This window comes from Staurois parvus, unplaced genomic scaffold (assembly GCF_062004578.1).
Source record: "Staurois parvus isolate SC_StPar_1 unplaced genomic scaffold, SC_StPar_1.0 ptg002756l, whole genome shotgun sequence".
NCBI lineage: Eukaryota > Metazoa > Chordata > Amphibia > Anura > Ranidae > Staurois > Staurois parvus.
Window position 1 is genome coordinate 216303 of NW_028320552.1, and position 15865 is coordinate 232167.

Here is a 15865-nt window from a genome sequence, read left to right on the forward strand (position 1 = left end):
GTTGTTCGTTTTCAATTTTTGCAACCTTGATTTCCTTTTTGCATATTCTGTTATATTCTTTGTAAAGTGTAAACGATGATCGCGTTCCTTCATTTTTATATTTTATAAAAGCTCTTTTCTTATTATCTATAGCTTTTTTAACCAAACCTAAGCCACATAGGTTTGATTTTTAGCCTTTTATACTTGTTGCCCATGGGAATATATTTTTTAGTGTGTTCACATACAGTCTTTTTGAAGAACTCCCATTTCTGTGTTGTGTTCATCGATGCCAATATTCCCTCCCAGTCTAAGTCTTGGAGAGCAGCTCTCAGCCTTGGAAAATTAGATCTCCTAAAGTTAAGTGTTTTTATTTTTCCCCGTATGTGCTTGATGTTTACAGCTAACAATAAATTAAACATGTTATGGTCACTGCTACCTAGACGTTCTTTTATATGGACATTCGTAATAAGGTCTGCATAGTTTGAGATGACCAGGTCCAGCAGAGCATCATTCCTAGTTGGGGCCTCTATGAACTGTACCATAAAATTGTCCTGTAGTAGGTTTATAAATTTTTGCCCTTTAACTGTTTCTGCAGTACCATTACTCCAGTCAATTTCCAGGTAGTTAAAACCACCCATTATTATCACTGTGCCAGCCATTGCAGCCTTTTCTATCTGTGCAAGGAGCTGAGTCTCCACCTCCTCATTAACACTAGGAGGCCTATAACAAACTCCAAGGATTACCTGTGTAGTACGCACCCCCATGTGCAGTTCCACCCATAATGCTTCATCCTCATCACACTCTCCATCAACTAGGTCCTCTTTCACACTCGCTCTGAGATCACTTCTCACATAGAGACCTACACCACCACCTTTCCTATTTCCCCCGTCTCTCCGAAAGAGAACATAGCCAGGAATATTAATGGACCAGTCATGTGAAGAATGAAGCCAAGATTCAGCAATACCAATTAAATTATAGTTCCCTTCATGCACCAAACCTTCCAACTCACCTATTGTGCTGGGCAGACTTCTGGCATTGGTGAACCAACACTTTAATCCATTGACATCTTGTGCGCACGTATTTTGCATATTTTTTATATTCATACAAATGGCACCAATTCCAATGGTTGTTTGTAACATGAGAACCTTCTTATCATCTGCCATAACCCTCCTCCCATCTTTCCCCATTCCAACCACCAGTAGGTATTGACCCCTGTCTGATCTGTCTACCCCGTTACAATCTAATTCTCCCTCCCCCCGCCATCCTAGTTTAAATACTCCTCCAGCCTTCCCATAAACCTCTCCCCTAGCACAGCAGACCCCCTTCCATTTAGGTGAAAACCATCTTTAGCATATAGGTTGCACCCCAATGAAAAGTCAGCTCAGTGCTCTAGAAACCAAAATCCTTCCCTTTTACACCAGGTCTTTAGCCATGCATTGAGTTCTCTCATTTCCCCCTGTCTTTCCTGAGTTGCACATGGTACCCACAGGTAACGCCCACATGTGATGCCTCCATGATTAAAAGAACTGAAATCCAATGAATGAAAGGTGCCGGGCCAGGGATAATCAGGCTGGAGAGGAAAGGGTAGATGTTGCTGGATGTCCTCCAGCCAGGAAATGGGGCAGAGTTCTCTCTGACTTGTTACAGCTTCTAATGCACATTGTGAGAAGCTCACAGTGTGCAGTGAAATCAGAGCAAGCCATTTCAGTCCAGGAGGGGAGCCGGTACAACTCTGCAAGACTGAAGGGAGAGTTCAGATTTGAGTGTCTTGCATGCCTTTTACAAGTGCCTGAAAATCCCTGGAAAAGCTGCAATGTGAATAAACCCCATTTATTTGTGTAAAATAAACATTACATGGATTTACTATCGTTTATTTGAAACTTTTTCTTTCAAATGTATCTATTTCAGTTGGATGATATAAAATGTTATAAAATATATAGAATTCCAATTGGATGATATAAAATTTTATCAAATGTATCAAATTCCAGTTGAATGATATAAAATGATGTATTTAATTCCAGTTGAATGATATGAAATGATAACAAATGTATTTAATTCCAGTTGAATGATATAAAATGAAATCAAATGTATTTAATTCCAGTTGAATGATATAAAATGAAATCAAATGTATTTAATTCCAGTTGAATGATATCAAATGTGTTTAATTCCAGTTGAATGATATAAAATAATATCAAATGTATTTAATTCCAGTTGAATGATATAAAATGATATCAAATGTATTTAATTTCAACTGAATGATATCAAATATATTTAATTCCATTTGAATGATATAAAATGATATCAAATTTAATTAATTTCAACTGAATGATATCAAATGTATTTAATTCCAGTTGAATGATATACAAATGATATCAAATGTATTTAATTCCAGTTGAATGATATAAAATGATATCAAATGTATTTAATTCCAGTTGAATGATATAAAATGAAATCAAATGTATTTAATTCCAGTTAAATGATATAAAATATCAAATTTAATTAATTTCAACTGAATGATATCAAATGTATTTAATTCAAGTTGAATGATATAAAAATGATATCAAATGTATTTAATTCCAGTTGAATGATATAAAATGATATCAAATGTATTTAATTCCAGTTGAATGATATAAAATGATATCAAATGTATTTAATTCCAGTTGAATGATATAAAATGAAATCAAATGTATTTAATTCCAGTTGAATGATATAAAATGATATCAAATGTATTTAATTCCAGTTGAATGATATAAAATGATATCAAATGTATTTAATTCCAGTTGAATGATATAAAATGAAATCAAATGTATTTAATTCCAGTTGAATGATATAAAATGATATCAAATTTAATTAATTTCAACTGAATGATATCAAATGTATTTAATTCCAGTTGAATGATATAAAAATGATATCAAATGTATTTAATTCCAGTTGAATGATATAAAATGATATCAAATGTATTTAATTCCAGTTGAATGATATAAAATGATATCAAATGTATTTAATTCCAGTTGAATGATATAAAATGAAATCAAATGTATTTAATTCCAGTTGAATGATATAAAATGATATCAAATGTATTTAATTCCAGTTGAATGATATCAAATGTATTTAATTCCAGATGAATGATATCAAATGTATTTAATTCCAGTTGAATGATATGAAATGATATCAAATGTATTTAATTCCAGTTGAATGATATAAAAATGATATCAAATGTATTTAATTCCAGTTGAATGATATAAAATGAAATCAAATGTATTTAATTCCAGTTGAATGATATAAAATGAAATCAAATGTATTTAATTCCAGTTGAATGATATAAAATGAAATCAAATGTATTTAATTCCAGTTGAATGATATAAAATGATATCAAATGTATTTAATTCCATTTGAATGATATCAAATGATTTAATTCCAGTTGAATGATTTCAAATGATATCAAATGTATTTAATTCCAGTTGAATGATATGAAATGATAACAAATGTATTTAATTCCAGTTGAATGATATAAAATTATATCAAATGTATTTAATTCCAGTTGAATGATATAAAATGATATCAAATGTATTTAATTTCAACTGAATGATATCAAATATATTTAATTCCAGTTGAATGATATAAAATGATATCAAATGTATTTAATTCCAGTTGAATGATATAAAATGATATCAAATGTATTTAATTTCAGCTGAATGATATCAAATGTATTTAATTTCAGCTGAATGATATCAAATGTATTTAATTCCAGTTGAATGATAAAAAATGATATCAAATGTATTTAATTCCAGTTGAATGATACAGTATAAAATGTATTAAATTATATAAAATGGATCTAATATCTGCTGAATGATATAAATGTTATTACATCAAAATTTTGAATTGCTGCTATGTCTCTCCGCAGGCCCCATCGCCATGGCGGGATGTGCAACAAAGACGGCCTGTGACCTGGATCTCGGCAACGATGGGATAAAGACGCAGTGTTATGAGGGATGTTCCCATAATCATAGTTCTCAGATCACATCCTCGCTATTCCTCGCTGCCTTCCTCATGGTTATTTACCTGTGTTGAGCCCCCTAAAGCCTTTGCCATGTTATAATTACTTTGTCCTCACCTCCATATACAATTCATCTGACCATGGAATGGATTGATAAAAAAAACAAAAATTCTCATTCCTGGATTTTGCCCCATTCATTAGCTGGTGGAATGACAACCATTGTAATTTAAAGTGTATGTATAGGTAGAACAAGAGGCACGTGCCTTACTTGAATCTTGGGGGTTTATTTATTTTTTCCTTAAATGTGCTGAGACATTGGCACAGCCAATAATAATAATCCCCATAATGTGTTTAATAAGTGTATTTCTTCTGATCGTCAGCTCCATCTAGTGGTCATAATATGGTATTTTCCTTAACCACTTGCCGTCCGGCCGCTGTTTATAAACGGCAGGACGGTGGCACTCCAGGGGTGGGTTTCCGTTCATAAACGGCACCCGCCATTTCTAGCTGTGCGCGCTCCCTGGGAGCGCACAGCACCACGATCCGGTGCCCACTGTGTCCTCCGGACACAGTGAAACACCGATCGTCGGACGGGACCTCTGTACGAGGTCCCGATCATGTGATCACTGATTGGCCAATCAGTGATCACATGCAAAGTAGTAAGCAAGATGTCACTCTGTATCATCTTCCCAAATTCTTATGTTTAACCACCCTGTGCCTGTTAAGGGGTACAGGGTGTGGATGTGAATGTCTATTGTGTATTGGTGTGTTGTCCTTTGTTCCCTGCCATGTGGCTGTCCATTGTCCTTGCCATGTGCTGCATGCCATTGTTCTGTGTCTTGGTTGGGTGGGGGGGGTGTTTCCTGTAGCCCTTCCCAGTCATGGGGCAGGCTGATGATGTATTTCCTGTAGCCCTTCCCACTGATGGGGAGGGCTGATGATGTGTTTCCTGTTCCTGGTTGTGTTTCCCCGCCCTGTGTATATAACTTGTTGTTTGTGTAAAAATAAAGGAGTTGACTTCCTGTTTTAAGAAGAGTCGGGTGCTGTCTATTTCCTGAGGGATTTCAAGGGTGTGGTCCATGCATAGTGTTTGGACAGGGAAGCTGCAGTATAACGGAGATACCCAAGTGCGGTCTGGGGTCCAGTTCCGTTACATTGGTGGCAGCGGTGGGATGGTCCGCGAATGGTGTTTGGACAGGAAAGCTGCAGTATAACGGAGATACCCAAGTGCGGTCTGGGGTCTGGTTCCGTTACATTGGTGGCAGCGGTGGGATGGTCGATGAATGGTGTTTGGACAGGGAAGCTGCAGTATAACGGAGATACCCAAGTGTGGTCTGGGGTCCGGTTTCGTCACAGTGCCGGCGTTGAAATAGCCCTTCCTGGCTCAGTATGCACACATGGGAAGGAAGAAAGACCAAACCCCACACTCCAAATACAGCCCAAGTGTCAGGTAAGTGAAGATAGCTTCAGCTTGGCTCCATACAGTCCACACTGCCAGTGCGTTTAGCCCAAACCACAGAGCTTAGCCATGACTAAGCCCTATGGGCATGGCGAAATGTGTCGGTAACATGCCTAGATGGAGCGGGGTTAAAGCTGCTTTCACTTGCCTGACAGTCAGGCTCTGTTTGGAGTGCAACGTTTAGTCTTTTTTCATTTCCAAGGTAATATCTGGGTTTGAGTGAACAAAAGTGAATTTATATCCTTTGCTGCTATCAAGGAATATACACAATATTGCCAAAAGTATTGTCCCCGCCCTCCAAATCATGTGATTCAGGTGTTCCAATCCCTTCCATGGACACAGGTGTATACAATCAAGCCCCTAGGCATGCAGACTACTTCTACAAACATTGGTGAAAGAATGGGTCGCTCTCAGGAGCTCAGTGACTCCAAGCGTGGTCCCTTGATAGGTGGTCACCTGGGCAATAAGTCCATCCGTGACATTTCCTGGCTACTAAATATTCCACGCTCAACTGTTAGTGGGATTATAACAAAGTGGAAGCAACTGGGAACAACAGCCACTCAGCCACCAAGTGGTAGGCCACGTCACATGACAGGGCGGGGTCAGCGCATGCTGAAACGCACAGTGCGCAGAAGTCACCAACTGTCTGCAGAGTCAATAGCTAAAGACCTCCAAACTTGGTGTGGCCTTCAGATGAGCCCAACAACAGTGCGTAGAGAGCTTCATGGAATGGGTTTCCATGGCCGAGCAGCTGCATCCAAGCCTTCCATCACCAAGTGCAATGCAAAGCGTCGGATGCCATGGTGTAAAGCACGCCGCCACTGGACTCTAGAGCAGTGGGGGCGTGTTCTCTGGAGTGACCAATCACGCTTCTCTGTCTGGCAATCTGATGGATGTGTCTGGGTTTGGCGGGTGCCAGGAGAACGGTACTTACCTGACTGCATTGTGCCAAGTGTAAAGTTTGGTGGAGGGGGGGATTATGGTGTGGGGTTGTTTTTCAGGGGTTGGGCTTGGCCCCCTAGTTCCAGTGAAGGGAACTCTTATGGCGACATTTTGGACAATTGCATGCTCCCAACTTTGTGGGGAGAGTTTGGGGATGGCCTCTTCCTGTTCCAACATGACTGCACACCAGTGCACAAAGCAAGGTCCATAAAGACATGGAGGAGCCAGTTTGGGGTGGAGGAACTTGACTGTCCTGCACAGAGTCCTGACCTCAACCCCATAGAACACCTTTGGGATGAATTAGAGCGTAGACTGCGAGCCAGGCCTCCTCCCCCGACATCAGTGCCTGACCTGACAAATGTGCTTCTGGAAGAATGGTCCAACCTTCCCATAGACACCCTCCTAAACCTTGTGGACGGCCTTCCCAGAAGAGTTGGAGCTGTTATAGCTGGTAGGCCACGTCACATGACAGGGCGGGGTCAGCGCATGCTGAAACGCACAGTGCGCAGAAGTCACCAACTGTCTGCAGAGTCAATAGCTAAAGACCTCCAAACTTGGTGTGGCCTTCAGATGAGCCCAACAACAGTGCGTAGAGAGCTTCATGGAATGGGTTTCCATGGCCGAGCAGCTGCATCCAAGCCTTCCATCACCAAGTGCAATGCAAAGTGCGACGGATGCCGTGGTATAAAGCACGCCGCCACTGGACTCTGGAGTCACCAATCACGCTTCTCTGTCTGGCAATCTGATGGATGTGTCTGGGTTTGCCAGGAGAACGGTACTTGCCAGACTGCATTGATATCAACAATGGGACATTATTCCTCCTATTGGAATCGATGATGGGGCACTGATACATTTTCTACTCCCACCAGCTACAGGCCGGCCCCCCTTAAGCCTGAAGAAAAGTAAACTGTCCAGTAAAGCCTAGCCAAAAAACTCCCAGAGATGGCACCCCCCCCTCACCCATCCTGTCTTGTTGCTAGGCTGTCGCTAGGACATTCTCAGCAGATTCAAACACCATCAATTGCTCTCTCTCTCTCTACCCTCTAGTAGTATCTTGAAGCTCAATGATACCGCAATGGAGAAAATAGTGAACTACATATGTGTAAAGGTTTGAGAGCTCACTCCTGTGGTGGTGGGGGTGAGAAGTAATGTCTGGGAGCGGCTTAGCAACATCCTAGCAACAGGGCAGAATGGGATCCCCCACCACTACAGGAGCTAATACTACTACAGTGGAAAGAGAGCTTGTGAGGAGATTTGAATTGGCTGGGAATGTCTTAGCAACATCCTAGCAACAGGGTAGGATGGGATCACCCCCACCACCACAGGAGGTACTACTACTACTACTACAATGGAAAGAGAGCTAGTGAGGAGATTTGAATTGGCTGGGAATGTCTTAGCAACATCCTAGCAACAAGGCAAGATGGGATGATGCCAAAAAATGAATGAGCATTTTTCATTTTTGGTCAAAGCTGCTCAGTATGTTTTTATCTACAGACTCCCGTTATCTGTGTAGGCCATAAGGGTCCATTCATACCAGGTACAGTGGGATGATTTTTTTTAATGCATTCCCACTGCATATACAGTCCAAAATCCCAAGTGTAGCACTGCCCCCTTAGGAATTGCTGAGCTTTGAGTTCCCCTATAGTCCCGCATAGCCAGGCAACATGTATTTTCTTCAGACCTTGCACATAGGAGACAGTAAACAGTTTGTTCTTTTGTATTAGGCGGTATTGAACTTGGATGGGGTTGAGGGATGCATGGGATGCCCAAGGAAAAGAAAACTGAGGACAACTCCTTATCAACTATGTACATGTCCAAAGACAGAAAATTATTTTCCTGGAGAGCTCCCCAGCCTCTCCTGTAGTACCACCCCAGACCTCAGATGAATCCCCTCAGCTGTACTGGGTGAATTCTTGGCCAAGGGGACCTGAAATTTGTCTCTTTAAATCACATAGTCCCAGATGGGGGCTAGTCAGGTTTCCCACCTGAGTGCCCTTTCCCTTATCCAGCCCAGAGGGTGTAGGACTACTCACTCTCCCTCTCCTTCGAGCTTACTGGGTTGGTGGCTGCCTTCAGGCCTTACTCTGGGCTGGCTCCTTCCCTGCTGCACAGGTGGTCCTCTCTCATGGGACTGCTGAGCTTGAAAGATCCTCCTTTCAACTTCAGCCTGCAGGTAGGCCCCTTCTCACTGGGCCCCCTCCCAGCCTCTCACTCCATCTTCCACCTGAAAGCTCCTCCTGCTGAGCAGGCTCAGTCATACTTAAGGGCTGTCCTGACCCCAGGCCAAGCCTCCTGCCTGGGGATTGGTCAAGATCCCTTACGTATGTAGATAAGCCCCTCCTCAGCTCCACCCACTGCCTTCTAGAAACTTCTCAAGTCTCTAGAGCAGGGGGAGGTATCAGGGAACTGATCTGCAGAGCCCTCAGCCATGACCTAAGATGACCTGGCTGACTCACACCCAGGCTGACTCATGCTACTCAGCCTTCCTCTCTAAAAAAAAAAAAAAAAAAACTAGCTAGCTCCCCCTGGCTAACTGGAGGGGTGCTACACTTGTTATCTAATGAGCATAGTTCATACCATTACAATGCAGTTAAAAATAGTTCAGGAAGCTGCAAGTGCGCATAAACGCATGTAAACGTGTGTAAATGCAACACAGTGCACATAAAGGCCTAAAGAAGAAAGAATAAGGATGCAAGCAGACAAGCCCCTAAAAAAGCGCCACAAACGCACAAATGTAAACGTGCATAAAAATAAGCATCAATGCGCACTCAGAAATGCATGCTTTCTGCTGTGAAGGAGCCCTATAGGTGAACTAACCCTTCAAAGTGGTTGTAAACCTCAGACATGAAATATGACAAATCATATCCCTCTATAGTGTGTACTTGTCTCAGTCCAGAGCACTAAGTGTTATTTCTGTCTGCTGCCTCCTTCCCTTATCAGCATGAGTCTCTTCTGACAAGTTTTCCTGACACCAAGAGAAAAATGGTGACAAGGGAGGGAGCTCCAACACACAGCCTGTGATTGACAGCCTCAGCTCTGTTCCTGTGTGCTGTGTGGAAGGGGGGCGTGTCTCTTCCCTCCAATCGGCTCTCAGAGCTTTCCCCACTGAGTGTAATTTCAGCTCCCCGCTCTCTGCTTTGTGAACTCTCAGACAAGCTTTATAAATTCTGGACACTGATCTGATGTAGAGAAGAGAAGACAGCAGATAAACAGGTACAACTTATCAGGATTAGTTTATTCTCTGTGTATCACCTGAGGCCAGTCACTTCACTGGGTATATAGAAGGGTTTACAGCCACTTTAATGTCGTACTTGTAAAATGTTCTGCCAGCAAGGAACAAGGATCTCAGTCTTTTATTTCTTTTTGAAACTGTCCAATACAATAGATGTGAGCAAAAGTATTTTCCAAATAAAAGTTACAAAATATAATAAAAATGCTACGTGAAAATGTTGGTCCGTCCTTCAGTGGTAGCTCTGCTTCAATTTGGTACTGAAAAGGTCGCTCCATCCGAACTGATGTTCCTGTTGTTAAGAAGCCATAAGGACCAAAGCGCACGTATTCCCGTGCGTTTCCACGCGTTCCTATGCGTTCCCGTGCATTCCCATGTTGTCCGGTTTTGACAGCCCATTGATTTGAATGGGCTGCAAAATGCACTGTAACACAGAAAAAGTACCACAAACCTTTTTTTTTTTTTCACCATGTGATTTGGTGGCCACAAATGCGCTGCATTTGCGACACCGTTAACCACTTCAAGTCCGGACCAGGGGTGGACTGACCATTTGGAAACTTGGGCTCTGCCCGAGGGCCCGGGGTCAGTAGGGGGCCCCATGAGATGCCCCTGGTACCTTTTTCATAGGCTTTTTTGAGTTTGGGCAAGGACACAGGGGCCCTATGATCCCCTATTGCCCGGGGGCCCCATGAGTTGTCAGTCCGCCCCTGGTCCGGACACTTTTACCCCCTTCCTGTCCAGGCCAGTTTTCAGCTTTCAGCGCTATCACACTTTGAATGACAGTTGCGCGGTCATGCAACACTGTACCCATATGAATTGTTTTGAGACAGATAAAGCTTTATTTTGGTGGTATTTACTCACCACTGGGATTTTTATTTTTTTTGCTATATAAATGAAAAAGTGTTTTTCTTATAAAATTTTGCAAATAAATAATATTTCATCGTAAATCTTGGTCAAAATTTATTCCCTTATCTTTTTAGTAAAAAAAAAAATAACACAAATTAGTTTATAACCAAAAAGTATAATTTGTAAACTTTTTTTTTACATTTTTATTTTTTTTTTATATTAATATTTATGGTTTTTGTTTTTTTTTTACATACTTTCACCCTAGCAGTACAGTGTCACTGTACTACTTGTGGGGGGTGATGAAGAGTTTTTTTTTTTTTTGTACACTGATTGCTTTTACACCCATAAAGGCTGTAACAGCAATCATTTCTCCTCTCTGGCAGCATTCCTGCAGCCATTGAGTAATACTGTGTGAGCTGTGATTGGTCACAGATTGTCACATGGTACAAGGCTGTTGTGAATAGCCCTGTACCATGTGATCTCTGTGATCATTCACAGATTTCACACGTAGTAAGCAATGATGTCAGAATTGACATCTTGCTTACTACTCTTCAGTGATCACATGATCGGAACCTCGCCCAGAGGTCCCGTATGATGATCCAGAGGACACAGCGGACACCGGATCACGGTGCTACGCGTTCCCAGGGGGCGCGCACAAGCAGGGGGCGGGGAGGCCGTTTATAAATGGCCACCCGACCCTGCACTGCCACCGTATATACAACAGCCGGACGGGAGGTGATTAACAATTCATGGCATTTCTCGGTCTGAGTTTACTGGTGGTGACAACAGTGGGTCACGCCTGTGTAATGTGTGTTGAAATGGCCACATAGGGATCCTTTAGGAAGTCTGTGTGTCACAATGCAGGAGAACAAATGGGAGACCATGGCAGAAGGTTGTCACCCTATAACAGGAAGTGCCTGAACAAGGACCATCATGGCACCAAGTATTATTTTAATGAAAGCCATAGATTCAAATTTATTGACCATAACGTTTGAAATTACTTTTTTATAAATATTAGTGTTTGGGTTTACTTAGACTTTGTTAGACTTAGGTCTCTAAGACTATCAGGTGGTGACATCTATGAATCTGGGTTTTCCATTTATTTTGTACAGAGATTGCAGCAGGAAAAGGGAGACTTCATGGCAGTGGGTAACAGAGTTGAGAACCCCAGTGAACAATGTTGATGGTGAGGCCTTCAAAATGGAGGAACTCATTAGGAAGCACGTTTGTTATGGTTCCCTGATACATTTGGTGCTCTGACAAGGTGCTTTAGCATCCAAGGTGAAATAGTATAGGTTGCGGACCTTTTTGTGCCCCCCGTCTTTCGAAAGCGCCAAATGCTCACTTCTCTACTGCCTACAACTCATCTTAACTCTAAATACATCGTCATATCATAATGTTGTGCAGATTTTACTTTGCTTTATTTTTTTTATTTTAGTAAAATGTTCATACCTCAGAGTAGTGCCCCTTTGGTGGCCATGTTAAGTCTTGAGTGTCATTTAGTTTTTCTTCTCTAAACGTCCCCATCTCCTTCAAAGTTGCAGGTATGAAAGACAGGGATGGAGCCTTGGGGATTGTAGACAGTAGTATTAAGCAAACGAGTACTGAAGGTGGTTAGTGTCTAGGACCATGTGGGAATTCCAGAACCTGCATCTTCAAAATTGTGACCACCTTGTATGGGTTTTCCTCCTCAGGGATCCTCTCCTCTTGGTGGGTCATGTCAGGAGCACTCTGCAAGAGAGAGAACTGTGGAATGGGCACAGCACTGTATATAACCAACCTGTTAGGACCTGAACCTGTAATCTCTGCTGTGTCTGGTAGCATCTCTTCTTTCTGAGCCACCCAAGATGCTGGACAGCTCCCTGGACAATTCTTTGGACAATCTTGTCTTGAACTTTGTTTCTGATTAACTCTTTTGTCTTCCCATGAACTTCCTATTTAACCAATGCATTTGCACTTCCCGGTTTCCAAATTATTGTGCTCTCTCCAGCTGATATATTGCTCTTCTCATTCCTGCTGCCATCTATATCTTTGCTACCACTCGTTACTGACCCTTGGCTTGTTTCTTAACTGCCCTTTCCCTTGATCCCAACCTGAAACCACTTGTTACCCATGTTTGGCTGGTTCCTTGACTACACTTCTAGTTGATCCCTACCTGCTATATCTGTTACTGAACTCCAGCTTGCTCACCTTCTGGAGGGGCGATCTTGAGGACTGTGACCCTTTACTAACATGCAGCAAAACCCATCTCCACCATCAGGAGCTCTGGTAAATACGGGGTTAATGCTTAGATCCCACATCGTGGGTGAGCCCCCATTATCTGCCAGGGTGACCTGCTTGTATACTTATCCTTGTGGCCAGTGGGAGCCTCTCTACTTTTATAGCTAGCCTGACCGCTGACCGTGACACAACCGTATCTGATGGAACCATGAAATGGTGAACCTTTGCAAGTTGTTGCTTTGAACTACTAAATACTTTGCTGTATGAACTGTTGTGAAGCCCAAGTAATGGAAAGTTCTAGTAAGAAGAATACTGATCCTTGTCATTCCAGTGGCCTATACCTGGGAAACAAGACAAGTATGGCAGGGGATTGGTGGTGGTCAGGAAATGGAGTATTGCCTCGCTGAGCCATGGTGGCAGGTCTCCTGTCTGAGCCACCACCATGACAACATTATATCTGGGCAATGTGGGTAGTCACCCTCCAACAGACGTAGCCTGCAACCACTCTACTGGGGTACCAGAAAACTCTGTTGTATAGTAGTTATGCAGCTCCCTTGCCAATAGGTATTTTGTCCTTGGAGAGTGAGCTAATCCCTCCTGTCCAGGGGCGGGAAATAGGAAATAATGGGGCCCCTGTGTCCTCACCCACACTCAAACCACACACAAAAAAGCCTATGAAAGGTACCAGGGGCATCTCATGGGGCCCCCTACTGACCCCGGGCCCTCGGGCAGTGCCCGAGTGGCTAAATGGTCAGTCTGCCCCTGCTCCCGTCCATGCAGACCCTGTGACAAAGGAACCTGCGTATCAACCAAGGGCCGCTACTACCCAACTTTCTAAAAAAGAAAGAGGAGCGCCTTTTAGCACAATGTACTGTATATAACAAACCCCCTTCCTCCGACAGGCCTATATTTTATGGATAAATTGATTGGTTAAACCAGCAAGTGGTTTTTTTTACCATATTTTTATATTATAATGTTTCCGGATGTGGTTTTGTTAACTGATTTCACCATGAAATTACCAATTTAGCCTTCAAAAAATATGTCAGCAAAATTAATCATGCCTTGGTTGACAGACTCCGTAAGCACTTAGAAATAAATATCTTTCCTAAAGAGAAAAAAATCACAATTAAAAATAAATACAATATTTAAAAAGAAAACATTTTTAATTGTATCATTTCTTTTCTATTTGTTTAAAAGATTATGGTTCCTTTGTTCCTCAGTATCTAGCGTCATGTTCTTAGCTGATACCGTTCCGTTTTTTTGGGAGAAGAATCATCAGGAGCCATTTAAAATAGGACTCCAACCAATACCCCATAAATTATATGTTCAGTTAGTCTAGGGCAGCCTTTCTAAACCTTTCGTACCATGAAGGAGGATTTGAAATAACTATCTGGTCTCAGGGAACCCCTACTATTGATTACTGTTTACAGTACGTTAGCGTGATGGTCATTAGGAAGAAAGTTCCTTTCATTTGTGGTCAGTGGGAAGAATCTCCCTTATATTGGAGGTCAGTGGGAAGAATGACCTTTTCATTGGTGGTCAGTGGGAAGAATGCTCCTTACATTGGTGGTCAGTGGGCAGAATGCTCCTTACATTGGTGGTCAGTGGGCAGAATGCTCCTTACATTGGTGGTCAGTGGGAAGAATGTCCCTTACATTGGTGATCAGTGGGAAGAATGTCCCTTACATTGGTGATCAGTGGGAAGAATGTCCCTTACATTGGTGGTCAGTGGGCAGAATGCTCCTTACATTGGTGGTCAGTGGGCAGAATGCTCCTTACATTGGGGGTCAGTGGGAAGAATGCCCCTTACATTGGTGGTCAGTGGGAAGAATGCTCCTTACATTGGTGGTCAGTGGGCAGAATGCTCCTTACATTGGTGGTCAGTGGGCAGAATGCCCCTTACCTTGGTGGTCAGTGGGAAGAATGTCCCTTACATTGGGGGTCAGTGGGAAGAATAACCCTTACATTGGGGGTCAGTGGGGAGAATGCTCCATACATTGGTGGTCAGTAGGAAGAATGCTCCTTACATTGGTGGTCAGTAGGCAGAATGCTCCTTACATTGGTGGTGAGTGGGAAGAATGCTACTTACATTGGTGGTCAGTGGAAAGAATGTCCCTTACATTGGTGGTGAGTGGGAAGAATGCTACTTACATTGGTGGTCAGTGGAAAGAATGTCCCTTTCATTGGGGGTCATTGGGGAGAATGCTCCTTACATTGGTGGTCAGTAGGAAGAATGCTCCTTACATTGGTGGTCAGTGGGCAGAATGCTCCTTACATTGGTTGCCAGTGGGCAGAATGCTCCTTACATTGGTGGTCAGTGGGCAGAATGCTCCTTACATTGGGGGTCAGTGGGAAGAATGCCCCTTACATTGGTGGTCAGTGGGCAGAATGCTCCTTACATTGGTGGTCAGTGGGCAGAATGATCCTTACATTGGTGGTCAGTGGGAAGAATGTCCCTTACATTGGGGGTCAGTGGGAAGAATGACCCTTTCATTGGGGGTCATTGGGGAGAATGCTCCATACATTGGTGGTCAGTAGGAAGAATGCTCCTTACATTGGTGGTCAGTGGGCAGAATGCTCCTTACATTGGTGGTGAGTGGAAAGAATGTCCCTTACATTGGTAGTCAGTGGGAAGAATGTCCCTTACATTGATTATCATTGGGAAGAATGCTTCTTTCATTGGTGGTCAGTAGGAAGAATGCTCCTTACATTGGTGGTCAGTGGGAAGAATGCCCCTTGCATTGGTGGTCAGTGGGAAGACCCCTTACATTGGTAATCAATGGGAAGAATGCACTTGACATTGGTGGTCAGTGGGAAGAATGTCCCTTATATTGATGATCATTGGGAAGAAGGACCCTTTCATTGGTGGTCAGTGAGAAGAATGTCCCTTACATTGGTGATCAGTGGGAAGAATGCCCCTTACATTGGTGGTCAGTGGGAAGAATGTTCCTTACATTGGGGGTCAGTGGGAAGAATGTCCCTTACATTGGTGATCAGTGGGAAGAATGCCACTTACATTGGTGATCAGTGGGAAGAATGCCACTTACATTGGCGATCAGTGGGAAGAATGTCCCTTACATTGGGGGTCAGTGGGAAGAATGTCCCTTACATTGGTGATCAGTGGGAAGAATGCCACTTACATTGGTGATCATTGGGAAGAATGTCCCTTACATTGGTGATCAGTGGGAAGAAT

General features: G+C 42.7%; 1 protein-coding gene across 1 annotated transcript in view; it reads left to right on the forward strand.

The window, feature by feature from the left end:
- LOC149429182 (phospholipase A2 inhibitor gamma subunit B-like) overlaps nucleotides 1–5009 on the forward strand; it is a 30537-nt gene extending 25528 nt beyond the window's left edge. The window contains exon 6 of the mRNA XM_089666632.1: nucleotides 3884–5009. Within this exon, the coding sequence (XP_089522758.1) occupies nucleotides 3884–4050 (167 nt within the window). The 3' untranslated portion in view covers nucleotides 4051–5009. The remainder of the gene's footprint in view (nucleotides 1–3883) is intronic.
- The last annotated feature ends 10856 nt before the right edge of the window (nucleotides 5010–15865 follow it).